Source organism: Momordica charantia, assembly GCF_013281855.1.
Source record: "Momordica charantia cultivar OHB3-1 chromosome 5 unlocalized genomic scaffold, Mcharantia_2.0 BLBB01000005.1, whole genome shotgun sequence".
Lineage (NCBI taxonomy): Eukaryota > Viridiplantae > Streptophyta > Magnoliopsida > Cucurbitales > Cucurbitaceae > Momordica > Momordica charantia.
The window spans coordinates 8984176-9010170 of record NW_028275163.1 but is presented as its reverse complement, the minus strand read 5'-3'; the positions used below and the strand labels follow the sequence as shown (position 1 = coordinate 9010170).

Sequence of the window (25995 nt, the reverse complement as noted above, 5' to 3'; positions counted from 1 at the left end):
GTTGCCAAGTTCAATAGCGAGAAGCTACGTATCAAATGACATATCGTGGGATATCTCGCACTACCTTCATAGCCAGTCTAAAATACGACAAGTTTCTATGATCAGTGAGGAAAAAGACTTCAATGCAGAAGTACTTATTGAATTAAAATTATAAATTTTTCAGTGGGTTCGATTAATCAACACTTTTTACGAACGTTATCTCAAATTAAGCAATAAATTAAAAAAGTAAGCACCCTAATTAATTCTAATCTAGGGATAGACATTGTTTCAAAAAGAAAAAAAAATCTAGGGATAGGCAATAAATATAGAATTTAACTCTACCCACCAAAAATAATCATCAAGTAATAAAGTCAAAGAGTGGCAATTAAATACGAACAATTAATTCAAACAATTAATTTCATGCATTTAATGATAATGGACTTTAAAATTAAAAAAGAGAGGATCAAAGAAAATGACATTGATAATTTACAGTGGTTTAGTAAAACTTTACCTAGCACATTCTCCGAATGTCTCTTGAGTATTTGACTAACAACTTTGACTCTTTCCACAGCTTAGAGTCCAATCGTTATAATGTTATTTTTTTAGGGGTTAGAACAAATCAATCATATCGAATCGTTAGAACATCTTCTTTTTGCAAGAGCAATAAGAAACTCGATCTTTTACACATATAAGATCCAAACCATTACCATGCTTTTTTTTACCCTCAAAAGCAATTATTACCATAAATATGAAATTTAATAGCAAGCTTACCGACTCTATCGAACAAGGAATACAAATTAAAATACTTAAATGATTCAGAGAAATAAAAATTACATGCTAAAAAAATCTCGAGAGAAAATTCTTAAAAGCAATTCTTGATTGGGAGAAAAGAGTTGTTCTTATATAGAGAGAAAATGTGGTTTGAAAATGATTTTAAAATTGGATTCAAAATTTGTCATTGGATCTAGAAAATTGAAATCCATGGTGGAGATTTAATGGAAAAATATGGAAACAACTACATATGTATATAAAGAAATAGAAATTATGATATTGTCACTTGCCCCTTGCCCCTTTGTGCACGTGCTCTACACACACCATGTGTTATGATCATGCTCGTCCATGATCTTTTTTTTTTCTTTCTTACATCCTTTTATGGTTTGTATTTTGGTGATATTTTGTTAGAAGCAAAGAAAGTTGAAGCCACGCACCAAGTCATATTCAAACCAAGAAGTAGTTCCTTAAAATTGTTGTACATTTTGTGACAATATTTTGTTAATTTTAGATTCTTTTTCTTCGAAAATTAGGGTACATTTTGTATATAAATAAGGTGTTTGAGTGCCATCATAAAATAGTGAAATCAAATACAAATATTTTACTTTGAATGTGAAATATTCTCTTATGAAATTCTCTCTTAGTATCAGAGTTGTAATGGCCAACGCCTCCTCCAATACCTCTACCCACCCCACATTTAGCAGCTCATCACCCAATCAATTGCTTAACCAAATCACCACAATAAAACTAGATAAAAACCAATTACTTGTTGTAGAAAAACCTAGCCTTACCCATATTACGAAGTTACAAACTAGAGAGACACCTCTCTGGTGAACACCCATGTCCACCCATGTTTGTGCAAAAGTCGATTGGTAGTATGGAAACAAGCCAAACGAACACATCTGCACCATCGAGTTCGTCCATAGCAATGGAAACAGTCGTCAATCCATTATATGAGTCCTGGGTAACTACCAACCAGCTACTTCTTGGATGGATGTACAACTCTATAACTCCAGAAGTTGCAACACAGGTGATGGGGTATGAAAACGCTCGCGATTTATGAGTTTCCATACAATAACTCTTTGGAGTACAGTCTCAGGCGGAAGAAGATTATCTTCGTCAGATGTTTCAGCATACTCGAAAATGTTCTCTTAAAATGACTAATTTTTTTGCATGTTATTGTAAGGACCCATTGTCATTTGATTTCTTTTAAAAAAAAAAAGGTAAAGTTATAAGAGCATTATGGTCTTCTTGGGTCTAAAAAAAACTAAAGGAAAGAATTGAGAATTTTTGTGAAAGGCTTGTGGTTTTGGGTGGACATGTGGCTAATTAGGGATGAGGAGAAGAAGAGTTTAGCAAAAGAAAGAAAAAGAAAAAGAAAAGAAAAGAAGAGGGGAAAACAACGAAGAGGAAGGGAAAGAGCATAGGAGAGGGAGAACAGGGTTTTGACAAAACTTTTTGAGGATTAGAGGTCGGGAATCCTGTATTTGAAGGTAAAACTGAATATTTCAACTATTGAAATGAGCAAAACTTGGTAACTAAACTTGTTTTCTTAGATGATTTTAGAAGAATAGAAAGTGAATAAGGGTTCATGGATTGTTCTATTTTACGTTCAAGAAGTTTCTTGGAGATGGTAGATTTTAGACTTCCATAAAAGTTTGAGTTAAGCTTTTACTTATGAGCTCGTTAAGGTTATTTGGAGGGGAATAATGGCTATAAAATGGAGAAATTAAATGTAGCATAAGGGTGGTAGAAATTGTTGGGAATGACAAATATTAAAATCTGTTGTTGTCCTATATCGGAAGAATAACATTTGGAAAGTTGGTTTATAAGCATTGACTGTGTATTGGGCTTATAAATTTTGTGTGAGGTAAGCCAAGACCAATGCCCACACACGCGCCACTGCCGTCGTCCGACCGGCTTGAACCTAGCTTTCTTTTTTATACACTTTGAAAGTCAAGCAACGTGGCAAGTGTAGAGAATAAAGGGCTAGTCAAAGGACACATGGGTGGTCAAAATTGTTTTAAATTTTTATTTTAAAAAAAAAATCAATTCTTATTTTAGACCACTCTGTCACTATAAAAATCTCATTCCCCTGCCATTTCATTTTATCCCATTCATCTCAATTCTCTCATGTTCTCTACTCTATTCCTTCACTTTCCCCACCTTTTTCCACTATTTTAACTGAGCACGAGATTGATTTCACTCCATTCCGACGAGTGCACGTTTAAATTGGAGGTTGTATTAACCTTGGGGAGTATATCAGCAGTAAAACGATTTAACATCGAGGTCGTGCCGATTTTGTTTCAAGGCAGTGGTCCTCCCACGACACAACAATTTTTCCTCCCAGCACCAATTTTGTCATTTATTTTCCTACAGTTGAAAGCAAAACTAACCAATCTACCCATGGCTGTTATCCGATCTAAGAAGGTCCTGCCAGACTTGTCAAAATTGGAACCACTCGACTGATCCAACCACCGTTAATGGTCACAGAAGTTATTGATCTTCTTTGAGCAGTTGAAGATCGACTACATTCTCACTGCTGCTCAACCCGCCGTCGTTACTATCGCTGCCACCACTACCGCCACTGCTGCTGCAACTGCCGCTACTGTCACCGCAACCGTCACTGATCTGTCTGTCATTATCGTTGCCACCGTTTTAGCTGCTGCTGCTAATCCCGAGATGTCTACTGCCATCGAAGCTGACAAATTCGAGAAAGACAACAAAACGGTTCGTGGGCATCTTCTCAACCATATGAACGACTCTTTCTTTGATCTCTTTGTAGTCTAAAAATCTGCAAATGTCATTTGGGACACGTTAGAGTCTAGATATGGTGGGGACGATGCAGGCAGAAGGAAGTACGTCGTCGGTAAATGGCTTCAATTTCAAATGTTGGACGACAAACCGGTAGTGGATCAGGTTCATGAGTACGAGAACCTGATGGCAAGTATGCTGTCTGAAGGCATGAAGATGTACGAGATTCTTCAGGCTAATGCGTTGCTCTAGAAATGCACTCCTTTCTGGATTGATTATCGCAATCACCTGAAACATAAGAAGAAGGACCTGACTCTACAAGAACTGATCAGTCACAAGCGCACGGAGGAAGCTAACAAGCTGAAGGATAAGATCTCTTCTCAATCCCTAAATTCGGTTAAAGATGACTTGGTTAAATCTTCTAGTGCTTCTAAACACGGGTTCAAGAATAAAGGGAAACAAATTGCAAGGGATAGAGCTCAAAAGAACAAAGGTCTTCAACCTAAAAATACTGGTGGAAGAATCGAGAAATCCAAACTGGTTTGCTATGTCTGTGGAAAACCCGGACACAAATCCTATCAGTGCACTCAGAGGAAAGATAGGAAAGATCAAAGGGCTACTCCACAAGCCAACCTTATAGAGACGGATGACATCATTGCCGCTGTGGTTGTAGAAGTAAATCTAGTAAAGAACAAATTCGACTGGATTCTTGACATAGAAGCATCCAGACATTTATGCTCGAACCGTGACCTCTTCCATGACTTTCAGAACTGCCGATGGTGAATGTGTTTTCATGGGAAACTCTACCACAACTGGAGTATTTGGGAAAGGGAAGGTTCTTTTGAGACTCACATCTGGCAAAACTTTATCATTAAGTAATACGCTATATGTTCCTTCCCTACATAGGAATCTAGTGTCATGAGGTCTACTGAACCGAGCCGAACTTAGGATTGTGTTTGAGACCGACAAGGTTATTATCACCAAAAATGGTGATTTTGTTGGTAAGGGCTATTTAGCAAATGGTTTGTTTGTTCTCAATACTACTTCGTCAAATGAAATTAATTGTAGTTCTGCTTACATCGTTAAGTCTCTTGATGTGTGGTATGATAGATTAGGGCTTGTGAATATTGCATCAATTAAAAGGCTTAGGACTTTAAATTTAATTAATGCTTCCGATTTGCCTGAAACTACAAAGTGTCATGTCTGTGTAGAAGCAAAGTTTGCTAAAAAGGCTTTTGAACCCACTGCAAGGTGTACGAACTCCTAGAAATAATTCATTTTGATTTAGCTGATTTCAAAAACACAACTAGCAGAGGTGGAAAAAAAATATCATATTTCTTTTGTTGATGATTTTTCTCGATATACGAAAATATATCTCCTAAAATATAAAGATGAAGCTCGTAGTATGTTTTTTAAATTCAAAGCTAAAGTAGAAAATCAATTAGACATGAAAATAAAAAGGATAAGATCATATAGGGGTGGTGAATGTAGTGATAATTCGCTTAGAGATTTTTGTGAATCAAGTGGAATTATACATGAATTCACTGCTCCATATTCACCTCAACAGAATGGAATAGCTAAACGAAAAAATAGAACTTTAAAAGAAATGATAAGTGTCATGCTATTAAGTTCTAGTCTATCTGATGATATGTAGGTGGAAGCTACACTTTCTGCTTGTTTTATTCTTAACAGGGTTCCTCACAAAATGTCAGATAAGACAACATACAAACTTTAGAAAGGGTATTCGCTAAACCTAAGCTACTTGAAGGTATGGGGGCGCTTAGCAAATGTGGCATATTCAGCATTCAAAAAACCTACGGTTGGATCTAAAACTCTTGTGTTTTCATTGGTTATGCTCTAAATAGTTTTGCATATAGGTTAATGAGGTTGAATGACAAATCAATATGTGAATATAGAAATGCTGTATTTTTTGAAAATACTTTCCCTACCATTAGAACTAATGGTGATTCTGTTGGTACTTCAAAACTGCATGCATGTCGTTGCCCTCCACTTCTATTAATATTCTAAACTCTGAACCTAGATCTAATGATACAATAGATTCTGAACCTAGGAGAAGTAAAAGGCAAAAGGTTAGTAAAAGCTTTGGACCTGACTTCCTAACTTCCTATATGGTAGAAAACTTTGACAAAATAGCTAATCAATTTGCTTACCTGTATTTGATAGACGAATATCCTAAAACCTACCGAGAAGATATGAATGCCTTAGATTCTAGCCTATGGAAAGAAGCTATTAAAAGTGAGCTAGATTCCATAGTTATGAATCAAACTTGGGAATTGGTAGATTTACCTGTAGGAAACAAACCTATTAGGTGTAAATGGATCTTTAAACGAAAAATGAGACCATATGGTACAATAGAAAATTAAAAAACTAGACTAGTAGTTGTAGGTTACAAACAAAAGTATGGCATTGATTACTTCGATACGTACTCTCCTGTAACCAAGATTGCTATGATTAGATCTTTGATAACTTTGGCTGCTATTCAAGGCTTAGTAATACATCAGATGGATGTAAAAACAGCTTTCCCCAATGGTGATTTAGAAGAGGAAATCTACATGACACAACCTGAAGGTTTTCTAACTACTGGTAAAGAAAATAAATTTGCAAGCTTAAAAAATCTCTTTTTGGCCTAAAACAAGCTCCTAAACAATGGTATGAAAAATTTAAAGGTACTTTGGTAAACAATGGTTATAAAGTAAATTGCTCTGATACATGTGTTTACTCAAAGTTATTTGGAGCTGATTGTGTGATAATATGCCTGTATGTTGATGACATGTTCATTTTTGGTTCAAACTTAGATATCATTAATGAGACCAAGTTACTCATTTCTTCACATTTTGAAATGAAAAATTTAGGAGAAGCTGATGTAATACTTGGTGTAGAAATAAGGAAAAATGATCATGGATATTCCTTATGTCAATCACACTACATTGAGAGAATGCTGAAAAGTTTGATCACTTTGATAGTTTACCTGTAAGAACACCTTATGATCACTTTAATAAGAGCCACTGTGGGGGAAGTCCGTACCTGTATCCATACATTGTGACTCACAAGCTGCTATAGGAATTGCAAAAAACAGTGTGTACAATAGCAAAAGACGTCACATACGTCTAAGACATGGAGTTGTGAAACAATTGTTGAAAGATGGAATTATATCCTTGGAGTATGTGAGGTCCAAGAGGAACTTAGCAGATCCTCTCACTAAAGGCAACACAAGGAGAGTAATTCTGGAGTTCTCATGAGACTCAAGCTATGATGTTTTCTCAATAGCATGAATCCATAACCCTTCTTTTTGGTGGTCCATGTATGGACTTGATGGATGTAGTGAAGCATATGTGAATCCATAGCCCTTCTTTGGGCGGTCCATAAATGGACTTGATGGATATGGTGAAACACTATGAATCCATAGCTTTTTGGGTGGTTCATGCATGGACTTGATGGATAATATTCAAAGTCTTCATAGCTTAGTTTTTGAGTGGTTTATCTATGATAGACTTGATGAAGCGACAAAAGTGACTGTAAAGGTAAGGTCGGCTTCTATGAAAGAGTAGAGTTGAGGAGTCTCGTTCTAGAGCTTTCACGATGACCCAAGGTGTATGTGCATGACCATTAAAAGCACTTGACAACTATCACGAAATCAAAATCGAGGATTCACACATGTTGTGGGGGTCTCAACTATAAATACTGGAAGTTCAAGAGGTAACTCACTTTCATTACTTAGATTGTTGCCCTACTTCACTATGCATTAATTCAAATCGAAAGATATTAATGCTTAAGTTTTTTATCCTTTGCTCAGTTATTCCATCATTCTTCTTACTCCTTTCTTTTACTATGTTGTCATGGGCGATTGTTGAGAATGACAAATATTAAAACTTTTTGTTGTCCCACATCGGAAGAATAACATTTAGAAAGTTGGTTTATAAGCATTGACTATGTATTGGGCTTATAAATTTGGTGTGAGGTAAGCCAAGACCAAGGGCCATGCGTGTGTCGCCGCTACGTCCGGCTGACTCGAGCCTAGCTTTCTTTTTGGGACACTTTTCTTCTACAAAGTCAAAAATACTTGGAAAACTTAGAGGAATGGTGGATATGTAGATAGATGAACGTTGATTGAGAGAAAGTCAATCAACGTGGCAAGTGTAGAGAATAAAGGCTAGTCAAAGAACACATGGGTGGCCAAAATCATTTTGAATTTTATTTTTTTAAAAAATTCAATTCTATTTTAGGCCACTCTGTCACTTTAAAAAGCTCATTCTCTTGCCATTTCATTTCATCTCAATTCTCTCATGTTCTCCACTTTATTCCTTCAATTTTCCCACCTCTTTCCACTATCTTAACTGAGCACGAGATTGATTCTACTCCCATTCCGACGAGTGCATGTATGAATTGGAGGATTTGTTAACCTTGGGGAGCATACTAGCAGTAAAATGATTTAGTACCAAGGTCGTGCTGATTTTACTTTCAAGGTAGTGGTTCTGCCCACGACACAACGATTTTTCCTCACGGTTCCAATTTGTCCTTTATTTTCCTACAAAAATTAACCATGGAAATGGTAGAAAGAAAATTGAATAGAGAGAGGCAGAGAAGAACGTGGGTTGAGTTTTGAAGAAAGAAGAAGGGGTTGTTGATTAGAAGAGAGAGAAGAATTGTGGTTTAAAAAAAAAGGAGAAGGAAAATGCAATTGTTGAAAATTGGGGGCTTTCACGTGTGAAGTTGAAAGGAAGAGAAATTGAATTGTTTTTGTAGGTTACACATGTGTAAGGTGATAAGAAAAAAAAAAGAAGTGATGGTTTTTAATCAAGAGAGATAATGAATTATTAAATTTGATATATGGGGTAATTTGGAAGATAAAATGATTTATATTGGGAATAAGAGCATACTAAAATTATATTGGATTAAAGCATGAATTAATTTGATATTGAATTAATATATTTCAGGTCAGACAGAAATTGGATCCGCGAACGACCCGATTTGAAGGAGTTGTGAGTAGTTATTTTATTAAATGTTTTTAGATATCTGAAGTAAAAAAAAATGTTTTTAGATATCTACTATTATAGAATTTCTGAGAAATTATATATATTATGTATAATTTAGCATTTTTAATGAGAATTAAATCAAATATGTTTGTCTGAGAATTTAGAAATGTTTTACGATTTTAGATAAATGTTTAAATGTTATTTAGAAAGAGCTTTCATAAAATGATTTTATAATATTATGAAAGGTATTTAGAAAGTAATTTCAGAAATTGATATTAGAATTTCGTGAAATGTACTTAGAAAGAAAGATTTTAGAATTGATTTGAGGAGGTTTGAAAAGTTCTTAGAAAGAAGAAAAGAACAATTTTGGAAATATTTATGAGTTAGAGAATTTTATGCAGGAATAAGCTTTCAAACCACCATGTTATTGTATCTAGGTGATTACCCGTATGCTATGTGAATGTGTTTCTATAGTATACCCAGAAATAGAACATCTTTGAGACCATTTTACTCTACATGTTGAGAGAATTATTCTGCTGTGTGTATTGAGATTACTTTATGCCAGTAGACCAGAATAGAATGTGGGTACATGTGTGGTGTTGTGTTTCACTAGCTAGTTTTATATTTGAAAGAAAAATGTTTTATATGTTTTGGAATGCGTTTTATAGCAGGTTGAGAAGTTGGCGTAACTGGGTCGTAGGGGACGCAAGGGAATGCCGGGGCAACTAGGGTTAAATACGGATTCCAAATCCTGGTCCGAATTCTGGACTTGGGAGCATTGTCTTTTCAGTTTGCCTAGAAAGAAATTGTTGTTACAAGTTTGATCTTGAGAAATTTTATTGAATCTTTAGTTGCCCAAGTTTTATAAAATTTAAATAAAAATGTTGTTACTTCAGTTTATAAAATTTATTTTAAGAACTGAATTTTCAATTGTTTATGAAAGAAATTTTACGAAATTATTCTCTTATTATTTTACCACTCACTGAGCTTCCCAGCTCACTCTGTATTTTTTATTTTTCCCCCAAGATGTATCTGAGTTTCAAGGAGAAAGTAGATCAGCTTCTGCCATCCAGAATAGTTCAAAAATTGTACGACATTCTGATTCGTGTGTCGGTTGTTTGTAAGAAGTTTTATTAGCACCCTTTTTGTTAGTAAAGATTGTCTAGAATGGTTTTAAGAATGATTGTTCTGTAAATATTATTATTTTATTATGCATCCATTTAGAGTTTGTTAGTCAAAGTTCAGGTCAAAAATTGGGGGTGGTCGAAACCGAGGTAGAGGATAGTGGAACAACAATAGTCGGCAAATTTGCCAGGTATGTGGTAAGCTTGGACATTCAGCACTAGCATGCTACCATCTATTTGATAAGAAGTACATGAACAATACACAAAATCAGAGTAAAAACTTCAACGGTGACTCTAATCAAGGGGTTAACAACAACAACCATGGACAAGATACATCTTACACCTTCACAGCAACCCAAAATAACAATCCTTTTTTGGCCAATCCAGAAACAGTGGTAGACCTGAATCGATATGTGGATAGTGGTGCTTTAAATCACGTCATCGCAGACTACAATGGTATGGTTCAACCTACTGAATATGGAGATATGGAAAAAGTTACAGTAGGTAATGGCGATAAATTAAAAATATCTCATGTTGGTAAATTCTGTTTAGTTTCTGACGGTGGGTTGATCATGCTTGAAAATGTGCCGTGTGTACCTGAAATAGCTAAAAATCTAGTTGGTGTGTCTAAACTCGCTAAAGACAATAACGTATACCTTGAAATTCATGTTGATTCTTGTCTTGTAAAGGATACATGTTCGGGCAAGGTGGTGCTGAAAGGGGATCTTAGAGATGGACTTTACCGCCTCAATACAGTTGGAGTAGTCACTAGGAGTACTTCGAGTCCAGTTGACTGTGGCCTGGAGTTGGCTACTAATAAAAGTATTTGTTCTGTGTCTCTTCCCAAATCATCTAGAAGTATAAACGTTGTGGTATCCAAAGACGTTTGACATCTTCGACTTGGACATCCGTCTTCTCAAGTTTTTAGAAGTTTAATTAAACGTTGTAATCTGCTCGTGAAAGTTCATGATAATGTTAGTTTTTGTGAAATATGCAAATGTGGTAAATCTCATGCTCTGTCTTCCCCTATGTCTAGTTCACGAGCTAATGCTCCATTTATGTTAGTGCATACTGATCTATGGGGCCTTACGCCTATTATGTCGTCTGATGGTTATAGATATTATGTTCACTTTCTTGATGACTATAGCCGGTTTGTATGGATTTATCTTTTGAGGTCAAAGAGTGACGCACTTTCTGCATTTAATCATTTTACTACTTCGATCAAGACTCAATTTGGCAACCATATTAAAGTATTACAGTCTAACAATGGAAAGTAATATAAACGAGTCCATCAGTTATGCCATCAGTTGGAGATAAAATCCAGATTTTCGTGCCCATACACTTCTACGCAAAATGGTCGAGCTGAGCACAAACATTGACGTATTGTCAAGATCGGTCTCACTTTGCTAGCTCAAGCTTCCATGCCTCTAAGTTTTTGATGGGAGGCCTTCCTGAAATCAACTTTATTAATCAATGGTCTTCCTTCCCCTTTGCTTAATGGTAAGTCTTCCAATGGAGTTATACAACGAGGCCTTAACGTCTCCGAGTTGAGAATATTTGTGTGTGCATGCTATCCCTTTTTACGCCCTTACCATACTCATAAGTTTCAATTTCGAACTGACAATTGTGTTTATCTTGGCCCAAGTCCAGCTATAAGGGTTATAAATGTCTCAACTCATCAGGAAGAGTCTTCATCTCATGACATGTTCAATTCAATGAAGGTGATTACCCATTTGCTTCTAGATTTGGCCTACAATCCATTGTGTCTAACAATTCTTTATCTCATTCCACCGCTACTCTAAACCTTCATACATGGTTCGGTAGCCTATCTACTCTTGAACCCACTACTCACCCACCATCCAACACCCCTCAAGCACTCCCACCAAATTTACCTATAACCCAAAATTCACAGCCTGCTAACCCCCAAGCCCCAACAGCCTATCAAACCTCACCTCCCTAGCCACGACCCAATAATCCAGAATTCTCCATCGATAGTCCCATAAGCTATGAACCTTTACCGATTAACCATCTCCTATTTCTAGCCCATCCTGCCAGCTCCCTATTATTTCAGCTGACCAACATGCGTTCTCCACCCTCTCAAATCAACCATCTTTACCTCTCTCTCCACTACTACACACTTGAAGCATCCGACCTAAACTTACCAGCCTCGTCCCCTTTACCTTCTCTCTCTATTCCTGCACCGGAAACTACCTTAGTGGTTGGAAGATCTATAGCACCTCAGCCTACCCCACCATTTCAGTCTATCTACCCGATGATCACAAGAGGGAAAGCTGGAATATTCAAGCTTAAGGTGCTCACATCCTCCACCCCTACCGATTGGTCGGTAACATAACCCATAATTAATGTTAAAGTTGCTCTTGCTACTCCCATCTGGAAATCAACGATGGATTTGAAGTATAATGCTTTTATGCAAAATTAGACTTGGACCCTCGTACCTCCTACTGATTTAGTCAATGTAGTTGGGTGCAAATGGATTTCCGCATAAAATGCAACGACAACTTGACTTCAACAATGCCTTTCTCAATGGCAAGTTAGATGAAGATGTCTATATGTCCCTACCTCTAGGATATGCAGATCTCAGATATCCGAGTTATATCTGCAAACTACATAAAGCACTTTATGGCCTCAAACAAGCTCTTCGAGCTTGGAATGTCACTCTCAAATCTGTCCTGCTTTCCTAGGGCTTCACCAACAGTAGATCAGACACATCATTTTTCATATATCATCGAGGTCCATCCATCGTCCTTTTTCTGGTCTACGTTGATGATGTCATTGTCATTGGAAACAATGTTGCTCTAATAAACAGTCTTGTTCCCACATTGGATAAAACATTTGTGTTGAAAGATATTGGCTTGCTAAGTTATTTTCTCGGCATCCAGGTCACTCATCTACCTTCCGAAGTTCTTTTAACTCAGGCCAAATACATAAATGACGTGTTGCGTGGCCTAGATATGAAGGGTTTAAAGTCAGCCCCCTCCCCCACTATGTTGAGCAAACCCTTGTTAATCTCTGATGGAGAACCCATGAGTGATCCATTTCTATAAGAAGCATTTTGGCACACTTCAATATCTCACCAACACTCAGCCATACATCGCGTACATTGTTAATCACCTCAATCAATTTCTCAAACAGCCCACTGACATACATTGGCAAGCTATGAAATGAGTGTTACACTACTTAAGTGGTACGAAACACATGGGACTCCACATACAACCAAGTGACACGGTCTCTCTCACAACTTATTCTGATGTAGATTGCACATCAAACATTGATGATCGCAAATCAATTGTTGCTTCTTGTGTTTTCTTTGGAAACACTCTTGTTTCATGGTCATCAAAGAAACAAACGGTTATTGCTCGCTCCAACACTGAGTCCGAATATCGTGCTCTTGGTCATGCTTCCACTAAGGTTATATGGCTGCAACAACTCCTTGGTGAAATTGGTTTAAACGTTAGTTATCCGCCAATTATTTGGTGTGACAATATCAGTGCTAGTGCTCTAGCAACTAATCCAGTCTTCCACGCTCAAACCAAGCACATTAAAATAGATGTCCACTTTGTTCGAGATCACGTGTTACGTCGTGCTCTTGAAGTTCGTTATGTACCGTCTGCTGATCAACTAGTCGATTGTCTGACTAAACCACTCACTCACTCTTAGTTTCACCTACTACGATCAAAACTCGAAGGGCTTGACCTACCCGTTCGTTTGCGGGGGGATGTTAGCGTACCTTCAACAAGAGCATAATTTTTAGGTTCATTTAGTGTGACCATTTCTATTTCTCGTTTACATATTGATGGGTGATATTAAGACTTGCTTCCAATGAGAATCGAACCATTCACTTTGAGGTTACTCGTGGGTGCATTCACCAACAAAACTATACTACCATTTTGATTATACTTACACAGTGTGTATTACTTTGCCTTAGACCCATAAATAAAAACAGTAAAAACGAAACTACTTTTTGCAGTTTCTAAAATTTAACCGCATTTTTGGAAATGTTTCTCAAATTTTAAAAACAAGAAAAGGGATAGGTTGGCAAACATGTCTGTTTCTCAATGGGAACAAAGAAACAGGAATTGATTCATTACCAAACGGGTTCTAAGGATTTGTTCATAATCTATGATTATAGAGTGGATTAAGCCTCTAAAATTGAAATCTTTCTTTCCCCTCAATTCCATCCATATGCTTCTTAAAATTAGAATGATTAGAAATTCCCTCTCAATTCCATCCTCTTTAATGCTCTGTTATGGGATAAGATTTGGTCAAATGAGAAGAAGTGAGCCTAAGCAAACCGAAGAGGCCCAAGTAAACCAAACGACCGAGCAAGGGACAAATGGAGGGGCCAAGCCACATGGGCCGACCAGGGCTCGGCCAAATGGCCAAGCCCTCCTCCTACCTCTCCTATCAGTAGAGGTTTCCCACTTGACATTCTCGTTTGGAAATAAAACCCCAAGCACCTTTTCGGAAGCTCTGAGCCGAGCCTAGAAATATATGAGCACTGAGGAGTTCTTTTATTCGAAATAAGATTCCGAAGGAAAACGTGCCGAGCAGAGTGCCAAGAGAGAGAGATCTAGAGAAAAGCAGCAGGGGTCGAGATGGGACAGAATGGATGCCAAGTGGGATGGAACAGGCGAAAGGGATCCACTTAGAAAATTCGAGAAATACACCTCGACTACGGTTCCGATAGAAATAAAAGACCAGAGGTTGCTTAGGTGGCCTGAAAAGATGAAAGCGCCACCCAACAAGAGAAGTAAGAGACGATATTGTCTCTTTCACCGAGATCATGGTTACACGACACAAGATTGTTTCGACCTTAGGGAGGAAGTGGAAGACCTCATTCAAAGGGGTTACCTCAAAGAATTCATAGAAGACCCCAAGGCGACTTCGAACAATGAGTACGACAACAAATCCCCTGCCAAAGAGATAAGAGCAATACTAGGAGGTCTCACAGAAAAAGAATCTGGCAGGAAAAGAAAGGCGAGTGCCCAAGAAGCCTGAGTGAGCCCAGGACAACACGGAATTTATCACACCTTCCTTGTAGGTCAAGCCTCCAAGATCTATTTCTCAAAAGATAAGGTGACCCACCTCTTCCACCCACATAATTACGTACTGGTTATCATTTTAAAGATAGCCAACACAAAGGTGCATCAGATCTTGGTAGACGAAGGCAGCTCAATAGACATAATATCTCGATAGCCTATAATGCCATGGATTTGGGGGATAGAATGTTGAAGAGTAGCCCAGCTCCGCTACTAGGGTTCAGAGGAGAGCAGGTCATCCCAGAAGGAAGGATCGAGTTGCCAGTAACATTTGGTAGTGGGATGAAAAACATCACTAAAATGGTGGGAATTCCTGGTTGTTGAATATTCTTCCTCCTACAATGCAATATTATGAAGGCCGACCATACACACGCTAAAGACAATATCCTCACTGAAGTTTCCAATACGGGAGGTATAGGTGAGGTTAAAGGAGAGCAATAAGTGTCGCGCGAATGCTACTACACCTCACTGAAGGGCAACGATAGAGGGCAATAGAACCTTTATCCAAAGATAACCATTGCTACTTGAATTTTCTTTTCGAATAAGTATAGTTTGAATTTGATGTTTGGTAGGAGTAGGTACATTTTATTAGATAGGATTCAGTTTATGTTTTCAACAATTCATGTTATTTGATTCCGTACTTTTTGGTTTAATAAAATCTTGGTATGATTATTTATATACTTGAGCGGTAATTTTCATTTTCAATCAATGTACCCCTCAAGTAGGGGGCATGGATATACTATCGACAAAAACTGGAAAATGGTTAAGATCTCGATCAAGGCCGAACCAGAAGCGGGCCACTGACCTTAGTAAGGTTAAAATACAAGGCATAATGAATAAGATGAGCCAAACAACAAAACCTATTGGTATAAAATCGTTGGCCAAGAGCCAAAATGAGTTAGAAACCTATGGGAATTGGAGGCATGAAAGCACAACAAGAACCGACAAGATGATAAAAGGATAACGATAAACGATACCCCCGAAACATTGATAAAGAGAAGGGGGTAGCACAAACAACTTAAATTCATTAATGCTCTACTTATCATTATCATCATTAATGTCACCGGAAGCATCAACGCTCTTGAAGGAAGGAGTAGTCCGTTCCAGGATGTTCGTTGGAAAGCTGGCGGAGAGACCACGAAACACCGCACTCCATGGCGGCATTCTGCAAGTTGACATACTTCATGGTCTTCTTGAACTCTCCCGCCAAGAACTCATAATTGGAGAGCTGAGTTGAGCCTTGTCAAGTTTCCTCTGCAGGTCAACCAACTCGGCCCGAGACCTCCTCTTCTAAACTTTGAGGTCGTGCTGGACGTTCTCAACAAGTTGTTGGCTCGGTCCAGGGAAGAAAGAGCTTGATCCAACTCATCTCGAGGGGCATAGTTACGGTGAAGATGGTTAATCTCGTCAACAACTCTCCCAGAAAATACCACCAAGTGGGTGAAAACCTGAAAAAAAAGAGTTAAAACATAAGTGATGCCGAGAATGAGAAGACAACTGTAATACCGACCTGATGAAGGTTACCAAGGCAGGTGTCAATACTCTGCTGGGATCAGAGTACCCAGAACCCAACCTGACAGACGATTCATCGAGTCCTTGCCAAAGGCTAAACACTATTTCCATGTAGACCAGCTCGTTGGTATCGGCTGTGTATGGTCTGGAAAATGGAAAGGTAGAGGCATGGGAGGAGAACCTAGGGTGACCATGAGAAGAAGATGAAGTAGATGTCCCCTAGAGGAAAGCGGATCGACGAGGAGCAACTGGAGGCATCGAAGATCGGGCTTGGAATGGTCGAGAGGGAGGATCATCCTCCATCAGATCAGTCATGTCAACGTCTGAAGCTTGACTCGACCCGGCACCAAATCTTCGGATACTGCGCCATCGTTCCCTCTCGAACAAGGAAGTAGCGCGTCTCGACATCTCTACAAAAGAAGCAATAGAATTAGGAAATATTAGTTAGGGAATAAAGACTTGAACGGGTATTCGGCGATCACCTAAAGATTGATGAAAAGGTGCCAAACCGAAATCCACCAAATTTTGCTCCGTTACAAGGTCAGGACCCCACCGATCTAATTCTAGCAGCTGAATAACCGTGTTGTAGAAGTCCAACGCTGCATCCATGAGCTCGTGATGACGGGGAGTTGACAACAAAAGAGAAGAGTGTTAAAAAGATAACAAGGGAAGTCCTGAGAGAGCCAGGGAAACTACTTACCTAACTCCCTACACTCCATTGGGACAAGAAAGTGCAACCCATTGTCATTGGGGGAAAGCTAGTCACCCCAATGAAAAACCATTTGTCCTTCCAATTCTTCATGGAGGAAGGGCCCATGATTAAGATCTGAATCCGGGAGCTCACATAGAAATGAAGGTTATCTTAAGGACTATGCTTTAAGTAGTAAAGAGACATAAAAGTAAAGGCAGTCAAAGGTTGGTCACCACCTAGGTAAGATAATAAAATAAAGCAACCAATCAACGTAGACCATCCATTAGGTACGATTTGTGAAGGGGCCAGTTGATTAAAGGCTAAGAAGTTTTGAAGAAATAAAGGGAGAGAAAGGTAAGTGGACAGGTCATTCACGGGTTTGGCGAAGAAGTGACCACACATAGATGTGATGGAGATAGGTCGGTCACGGGCCCGACTGAGGACGGCTTGGTCACGAACCTGACCAAGAGCAGCTCGGTCACGGGCCTGGTGGTGTCAGTGACAAGTCCATCATGAATGACCCGTGACCCACCTATAGTATCGATGTGGCGAAATCAAATTGGTTTCTTACTTCTGACGCGTCACTTTTAAAGGAATACTCCTAAATTGATGAACCTAGTCAGTGGGTAGATTAACATCTTGAGAGTGTGAGCAATTGTTATGGGATAAGATTTGGTCAAATGAGAAGAAGTGGGCCTAGGCAAACCGAAAAGGCCCAAGTAAACCAAACGACCGAGCAAGGGACAAATTGAGGGGCCAAGCTGCCACATGGGCCGACCAGGACTCGGCCTCGACCCCTACTCGGCACCGAGCAGGTCTCGATCGAATGACCAAGCCCTCCTCCTACCTCTCCCGTCAGTAGAGGTGGCCCAACTTGTAAACTCCCGCGGTCCAACGACCCCATTAACCTAACCTTAGGGATTTTCAGGTAGAAGAAACCCTATAAATAAAGCAACATGCTAACCCTAGAGGTAGGTCTAATATCCATGCCTTAATACTGGGCAAACTTGTTTCCCCATTCTAACTTAAGCATCAGAGTCCGTGTGACAGAGGTCACACCAATTTAGCTCGGCTCAGTTTTACAAGTTACGGCCCCGTGATCATCAAGTTTGGTGCTAGTTTGGTGAGAATCCAGGAGGCCGAATTCCAGCATCAACACTCTCCTTATCCTCTATTTTCGACAACTTGCTCTATTCTCTCTCTTATTTTATGGTTTCTCCAATTTGACGGTGCTTAAAATCCTATATTTATAAAAAGGATTGTGTTAGTGCCATGACGCTATCTCAAATTTCGATGTACGCTTCAAGTTTGTAGCACCATGTCGCCATAAGTGGGCACTATGACCCTATCATCTTAGAATTTGATCTTGCGCTAGGTCTACAAGCGACATAGCGATGCTACCACCTCAGATACTTGCTTGTATCTTCGTGCTTCAAGTGTCAAGGTACTATCTGAGGCATCTAGGTGTTATGTACATTGTTCCTCTGTCCTCCTCACTCACTCCAACTTAGATTTTTCTCAAAATTGATTCTAAATGTGTTTAGTTTCCTTTTATTGATTTATTCCTACAAATTATACACTTATGTGTATAAATCTGTCATGAACAATACGAAAATTAATAAATAACCATATATAATTCTCATAAAATATAACTCACATAGTGTGCTATAAAAAAAACATACGAACTTGTAGACTTTTTATGGTCTCTCTAATAGCTTGTTAATAATTATGACAAACATATTTTATTTTTGAGATAATAACAAACAGATTTTAAAAAAATAATATTGATAATTTAATAGATAATTAAATTGATTAATTGGATGTATAATATTTGTTATTAATTAAAGGCTAACTATATACTTTAGACACTTTTGACATGTTTTTTCTTTTTTTTTTTAACAGAAAAGATATTTATTTTTCTGCATAGCCTTTCTCGTACCAAGAGGGCAAATCTAAATACATTTACATAAATTTCATTTCTCCTCTTCAAAACAAGGTTCGATTCAGATTAAGATTCAGATTCAGAATTTAGAGTTTTCAGTTTCAAATTCACCATAGGTGACCTCTTTTCATTTTCTTCGGCAGCCCTAATCCGTCTCTCCATCGTCCTCTGATTTAATTGTCATTCTTCGCCGCGTCAATGGTATCATCTGTCTTCCATGCCTCCCCTTCGCCTTTGCTCTTTTAGCATCTGCTTCCCCCAAGCAGTGTGCAGTGCGCAGTGTGCAGTGAGCAGTGAGCAGTGAGCAGTGCGCGAGCGTCCTCGATTGCCGTTCAGCTCTTCAACCTCCATCCTCTATTCTGCATCTTAATCTGTAAGATTCTCTCTCTTTTTCTCTCATATTTAATCATTGGTTGGTTCGATTTTATTGGATTATTATTGGATCTGGATTCCCATTAAGTGGCTACTACTTTGGATGCTTGCGGCCTTTGTGCATGAAAATCGTGCTCATGTCTCTGAGTTTATATGCTTACGGACTAGGATGAGGGAATTTACTAATTTTGGACTGTTTTCTCCCAAATCGAGTTCGAATCAAGGATTTTTTTTTTTAAATCTAATCTCCAAGTTTTAGGGAAATTAAAAAAATTAATTTTAAGCTCCCTTTGTTTACCCCGGTTCTTTTATGCGAAGGGGCTCGGTCAAATCGCAAATTCACGGTGAGAACGTAATGATTACAGATATGAATTTTCTATCTCGTTGTTATGTTTCACTTGATGAGCGAACTGGAATCCTAGCTTATTATCAGCTGTTGTTAGTTCTTCGATATATGCTGTATAGCGTTGCTTATTTTCTTGTATCATGGTCTGTAAGAACTTGATTAAGAAATTGGATGTCGACCATATAAGCTCTTTAAACAATGTATATCACTGGCAGTATTTTTTAGCAACAGCCATGTTTTATGTTCTATATTCAGTGGCAGTCAATTATTCATATCCCATGGTCTGAGACTGAACAAGTTAGCTTCAAAGATGAGATACGCTATCTATACGCATCTATTACCAGATAATGTTTTTACAAACGTCAGCAGGTGGTCTCCAAGCAGGCAAGTTTATGAACTGGTTGTATCGTTGCAGTGAAGTTCCAAGGGAAATTCTTGAATAAGTTTTTCATACCCAATCTCAAAAACTGAGGAAACAAGGTATTCCTTTAAGAGAATGCAGAATCAGGAAAATCTTGATGCAGATGGGAAACTGGAGACTACGATATCCATTCAAACACCAGAGTTCGATAATTGGGAAAATTTTGGTGATGATGATATCATGCAGCAGAAATCAGCAATTTTTGTTCAGGAAGCTGAGAAAGTTCCATTTGTTGGTGACAAGGCAAGTTCACCTTACTAAGTTTTGATCTCTTGTGTTTTATATCTTGATGTTGCCACACTTTTACCTCCTTTTCCAGTGTCTGCGCGTGCTTTATTTTTCTTTGTGTGTGTGTGTGTGTATATTTCCCTCATATACTGGTATGCGCTGCCCTTCATCTAGGGTTTAGTTTTATTCCTGGATTTGTTTACATTTTTTCATCCTCATTCTCATTATAAGGATCATGCTTCTTCTTGACATCCATCTATTCGATTGGGCAACCAAGTTTTACCCTTTCTTCTTCCCTTATTTCCCCATAAATTATTTTATTAATCATACCATGCTTGGTAAATTAAATTCACAAAACATTGTTAAGAAAAATAGTTACCATCGTCTAGTATAGGTTTGGAAATTATTTGGACTTTAGAAATGTTGAAGAGATCCTTATCGAAAAAAAAAAAAAAAGAATTGTGGAAAAAGTTCTTTGCTGTCTGCTTCAAAAGCCACTGTTTGTGTATGTTTAATAGCTTTTTTTCTGGTGTCTAACCTTCGGGCTTATGTATCCTACCCTTTATGTAGTGTTTAATTTTTAATTCTTAACAACTGGAACTCATTATTATTTTTTTTTCTTACTTTATTTTAGCTTGGCTTGATTTGTATTTTCATTCCTCAAAAATCGATTCTCTCATAAAAAAAATTACATCTTCTTTTGTTTTTTGCTTATTTTACATTTTGGATGACCTAAAATCATGGCTTCATAGTTCTAAGTTGTTATTATCAATTGCTTTTTCTTTATTTCCCTAATGAACCTTAATGGTGATGGAGTTGCAGGAACCACTATCTTATTTAGCAGCTGAATATAAATCTGGGAGTCCTATTTTGCTGGAGAAAATTAAGGTTCTATATGTGTCTTTGTTCCATTGTTATTTTTGGAGAGCTGTTTTTCTTGGAATAATAATCTATGTTATATGTTATGCAGGTGCTAAGTGACCAATATGCTGCCATTCGACGAACACGTGGTGATGGAAATTGCTTTTTCCGTAGCTTCATGTTTTCATATCTTGTAAGTCTTAATTCTTTTAATGCATCTCACCAGCTTGATTATTGTACTTGCTGTGCACCATTGACCTTCAGCTGCAACTGACTTGACTTTCTAATCAGGAACATATTTTAGAATCGCAAGACAAAGCTGAAGTTGATCGTATCAAAATAAATGTGGAAAATTGTAGGAAAACACTTCGAAGTCTAGGATATACGGAATTTACTTTCGAAGATTTTTTTGCGGTAAATTGTTACCATGCCCTTTTTTTAATTAATATATTATACAAATAATTGTCCCTGCTTTAAGCCATATGGTTTATTTTTGCCATTTAACTCTAGTCAGTGGACATTAAGAACCAATTTTTCTTACTAACCTCAAAATTACCATGATACCAAATATAAATAGTGATAGCTACGTCTATCTTATTGCTGAGATCCTTTCTTTGAAATCTTTTATGCTATAGTATGTATATTTTTGAGTTTGTTTGTGGCTTGAATTTGGGAGACATTGTCAAGAGTTACATTGAATCATTGATGCATGGTCATTTTAAATTAGTTTTGTTCATGCATATTTCACGAGGTCCTGCATATTTTTACCAATTGGGAGGTTCTTTTGTAACCAGTTGGGCTTCTGGGAATATCTCAACTCCCCTTCTTTTGTGATTTTGTAGTTTTCGTACTTGAATTTTGTTTGTTTTTAATAGTTAATCCGTTATTTTCTCTAACTCACAGCTCATGCTAATTTTAATATCTTCAGAAAAAAGATTGTGCTAATTTTTAATATTACATGCTATGCACTTCACCTCCTTGACACTCCTTTCTGTACTTCGCACATAAACCCGAGCTACTGTTCTTCAGTGTGCTTCACAGTTCACACTTTTAAAAACTTTGTCCCGGATGATACTACTTTAAAGAATTGAGATGTTTAGACTCGTCCTTCTTTATTATTGAATTCTTTATTTCATTTCGATTCAACCTAGCTAGGTATCATTAATTAATGGTTGGTGACTTTCATATAATTTTTTGTTAATGGATATGTTTAAAATATCTTTACAGCTATTCCTTGAGCAGCTGGAAAGTGCTCTTCAAGGAAATGAAACTTCTATAAGGTGTCAATGACCTGTCCTTCTACCTTGGAATTTTGATTCCCGAATTGTATTTTATTGTGGAATATTTAGTTGCTATCAATTATGAAATTTGGCCATTTATGATTGCATTTTGACTATTATTTTTCCTGGATGTAGTCACGATGAGCTTGTACTTCGGAGTCGAGACCAGTCTATCTCTGATTATGGTGAGTGATGTTTGTATATTCAACATTCAATTGCCTCTTTCTGTCTCTACTGACAAATTTGTTTGGCTAGTTGTTATGTTTTTCAGGTTTGTTTCATCAGGTGAAATACAAAAGCGTTCAGAATTTTTTGAGCCTTTTATTATGGGATTGACGAATGGAACAGTTGATCAGGTTTGTTAAATTTGTAAAATTTCCCTTCAAGTTTACCGATATGCATGTACTTTTATTATCTTTAGATTATATCCAACCATACAAGTTATGTTGAAATCCCAATTGATTCGGTTATAGTAACCATTTTAAGTATAGTTTCTAGCAGAAACAATTATTATTTAATATGCAATAATTATGATTTTAAGTCATATATACCTAGGATAGGAATAAGAACGGATGTTCCCCAATTCCATTCTTGTTGTTTACTTCATCTGGAGAACGTAGTAAGTGCAACCCACCTATAATGGAGATTCATTCTCTCATTTTGGAGCATACTTCACATCAATCACATTCCTATTCATTATTCATTCAATTTTCTTTAAAAAAAAAAAAAAAACTCTCTTACTTTTTTTACTGGTCCTTACATCTATTTAAATTTGACTTATTCTAAATAATATTAACAAACAATAATCAACAAAAAATTTTCTTCATTCTGATGCAATTTCCATAATAATTTTAGTAAACACAATTTTAGAAATTCTATTTCAGTTACATAAGTTTTCTGTCCTATCAGTTATCCTTTCGGTTCTCACTTTTCATTCACATTAAACAAATGAGGCCTTAGGGCCATTGTTTTATCTTATGTCATCACGTTTATATCCAAATGAAATTGCTTTAGTCTTATTGTTCCCTTTTTTCTTGTGCAACTGAATCCAAAAATGAACAATAAGCCTTGTTCTTTGTTTGGGCTTTAAACTTCAAAAGATTTTCGGTCACTCATGATGATGGGATTTTTTTCCTTGTGGGGGTGAAAGTAGAGCTGGGTTGAGCTTATATTAGCTTTGTAAGCTATTGTAAATGCACTTTTAGTTTCTTATTTAAGAAGAAAACCTGTTTTATCATGGTTTTCAATCACTTTTCTCTTTTGTCCCTTCGGGAACAGTTCTGCAAATCAGCAGTTGAACCAATGGGTGAAGAGAGTGACCATGTACACATCATTGCATTATCTGATGCATTGGGTGTCCCAATCCGTGTTATATACCTTGATCGAAGCTCTTGTGATTCTGGTGGTGTCAGCGTAAATCACCATGATTTCGTTCCTGCTGCTAGTGATGTCTCAAGTGATGGTGCTGGCTCTGAGATTAAGATCCCTTACATTACCTTGCTCTATCGTCCTGGTCACTATGACATCCTCTATCCAAAGTAATGCAATTTGTTGGTAAGATTCTCTGATCTCATGAACTTATTATTGGGTCTGGGATCATCCAGATAATAGGCACTGAAAATCTCAGTTCCTGCCCATCTCTTTATATGCAACCGGATTGACTGTCTAAATTGATGATGTTTAAGAGTATATTAAAGCTGCAAAATGATATTCCCGTCTATTATTCTCTACTACAATCTGCAAATTTCATAAAAAAAAAAGTTCAATGAGTCTTTGATATAAACTCTTGTAATTGCTTTTTTCTTTTTTCTGGGTTGTTCAGTTTGATTTTTTGTTATGCATTTCAGGCCATTGCAAACCCTGGTAGAGCTCTCAAAGTTGGACTGCACTTACAATATGTTAAACATGGATCCAGTTTCAATGAGGTAAAGGTTGGATTTTGATAACTCATGATGCCAGTTGTTCTGTACCGATTGATAACATACTGTTGAGCTGTTTGAGTAAAAAAAAAAAAAAAAAAACAAAACTATACTTACCAGGTTAACTGAAATTTGGAATAGATGTGATCAGTCATTGAGATTTTCAACAGTCATACAATATATTTCCTTGTGCAGTCTGAGATGGTATTTTCAATTCCAATTTAGTTCTGGAGGCTTGAGAATTGGTTTCATTTGGTCCTAAGGTTTAAAATTTTAAGATTTAAAACATGCTATACTTTGGTCCCTCTCATTAGTTTTTTATTAGCCACTTTGGGAGAAACATTATTTTTACAATATTGTTTAGGGTCATGTGTAGAATTTTTCTTTCCAAAACAATCAATCTCAAGGTTTCTCCATTGCGCCTATCCCGTTCTTTCTACCCTTCAACCCGTTGCTGTCTCTCCTCAAATTCATTGAATGAGATTTCCACAATGTGACTACCTCGAATAACCATTGGATGCAGATTTAAAATTTGTATGGCCTGAATAACTCATGGATACATGTGAAATATGTTTTTGTAATTTCTCTTTCTTGCATCTAGTCAGGTAAAATTTATTAGCACATTGTGGCAGCCTTCTCCTACAATTTATTCGGAGTTAAACTAAGGGGAGGAAATTGAAAGAAAGGATCATAACTTTTGCCCTAGGATGTGCGGAAGTGTAGAAATATATGGAAAAAAGTATTGATAAGGGGCCTTGGGCGAGTGCGGGTGTCGTGGGTATAGGTCCTAAAAGTATTGACAAGGAGTTAAAATATACCATTTTTACAGATTCCAGCCAAAGTCTCAAATTAATGTTTGAGTTTTAGCTTCCTACCTAGAGAGCCCATTGAGCCCATTTTTAGGTCAAATGGAAGGTATAAAGTGCAAGTTTATTTGGAGTGTAGCTGCTATGAAGAAAGGGACAAAAAAAAAATGATTGATGTAGCTTGAATATGATGTCACGATGAGTCTAGTTTAATCGGTTAAAGACTCATCGGTTAAAGTACTAGGTTCGTCTCCTGAACATTGAATATACAAATCTATGCCTTGTATTTGAATTGTAATACTAAAAATGTTTAGACACTATTTTGTCTCTCTATTTTCGACTTTGGTTCATTTTGATCTCTATACTTCCAAAAACGTCAATTGTGGTTTTTATACTTTTGAATTTTATTCATTTTGATTCTTGTACTTTTAAAAAGTGACTATTATGGTCTCTTTATTTCTATTTTTATCTCACTTCTTTCGATTATAATCTTAGCATTACGCTTCATTCACTATTTGAAATGTAGTTATAATTTTGTATTGAATGATTTAAATTTTTTTTTCATATATATATATATAAAATCCGTGTTAAAATTTTGTAAATAGAGAGTAAATTGGTCACTTTTAAAATATATAGGACAAAAACAAACATTTTGAAAGTACAAGAATTAAAATGAACAAAAGTTGAAAATGCAGGAAAAAATTAAATGAACGTTTTGGAAGTACCAAAATAGTATTTAAATTTACTTGCGAGAGCAGTTATTTGAGTAAAAAAAATAGCATTAGTTGGCTAGGTTTTACCGGTGAGAGAGGTCCAAAAAGTTGAAGCTGTGTTTTATATTTTATATTTTTGTTATTTTTAAGGCAAAGTAGAATTTCCTTTCCTGTTAAAAAATGGAAAGCTACTGAAAGAAATAGAAGGGTCTGTTTTTCTTG

At 37.0% G+C, this 25995-nt stretch overlaps 1 protein-coding gene across 5 annotated transcripts; it reads left to right on the top strand.

Annotated features, from left to right (window-relative positions):
* Positions 1–18842: 18842 nt before the first annotated feature.
* Positions 18843–24361, top strand: LOC111015206 (ubiquitin thioesterase otubain-like protein). 5 transcript variants are annotated; one of them, XM_022290162.2, is made up of 10 exons: positions 18844–19200; positions 19930–20209; positions 21017–21082; positions 21165–21248; positions 21347–21469; positions 22283–22335; positions 22471–22520; positions 22591–22691; positions 23614–23889; positions 24183–24361. In XM_022290162.2, exons 2-9 carry the CDS (start codon positions 20042–20044, stop codon positions 23875–23877), a joined length of 909 nt encoding a protein of 302 aa, XP_022145854.1. In that variant the 5' UTR covers positions 18844–19200; positions 19930–20041; the 3' UTR covers positions 23878–23889; positions 24183–24361. The 5 variants fall into 5 exon arrangements, with proteins under 5 accessions (XP_022145855.1, XP_022145854.1, XP_022145852.1 ...); XM_022290160.2 differs by having other exon boundaries at positions 19915–20209; XM_022290161.2 differs by having other exon boundaries at positions 19912–20209.
* Positions 24362–25995: the final 1634 nt, after the last annotated feature.

What these genes read in the sequence shown, in the direction of transcription:
- LOC111015206 (XM_022290162.2), top strand. Translation starts at nt 20,042, where the DNA reads ATGCAGAATCAGGAAAATCTTGATGCAGATGGGAAACTGGAGACTACG. An exon ending in CTTTCGAAGATTTTTTTGCG is followed by an intron (nt 21,470 to 22,282) that starts GTAAATTGTTAC and finishes ATATCTTTACAG; the next exon opens with CTATTCCTTGAGCAGCTGGA. An exon ending in GGAAATGAAACTTCTATAAG is followed by an intron (nt 22,336 to 22,470) that starts GTGTCAATGACC and finishes TCCTGGATGTAG; the next exon opens with TCACGATGAGCTTGTACTTC.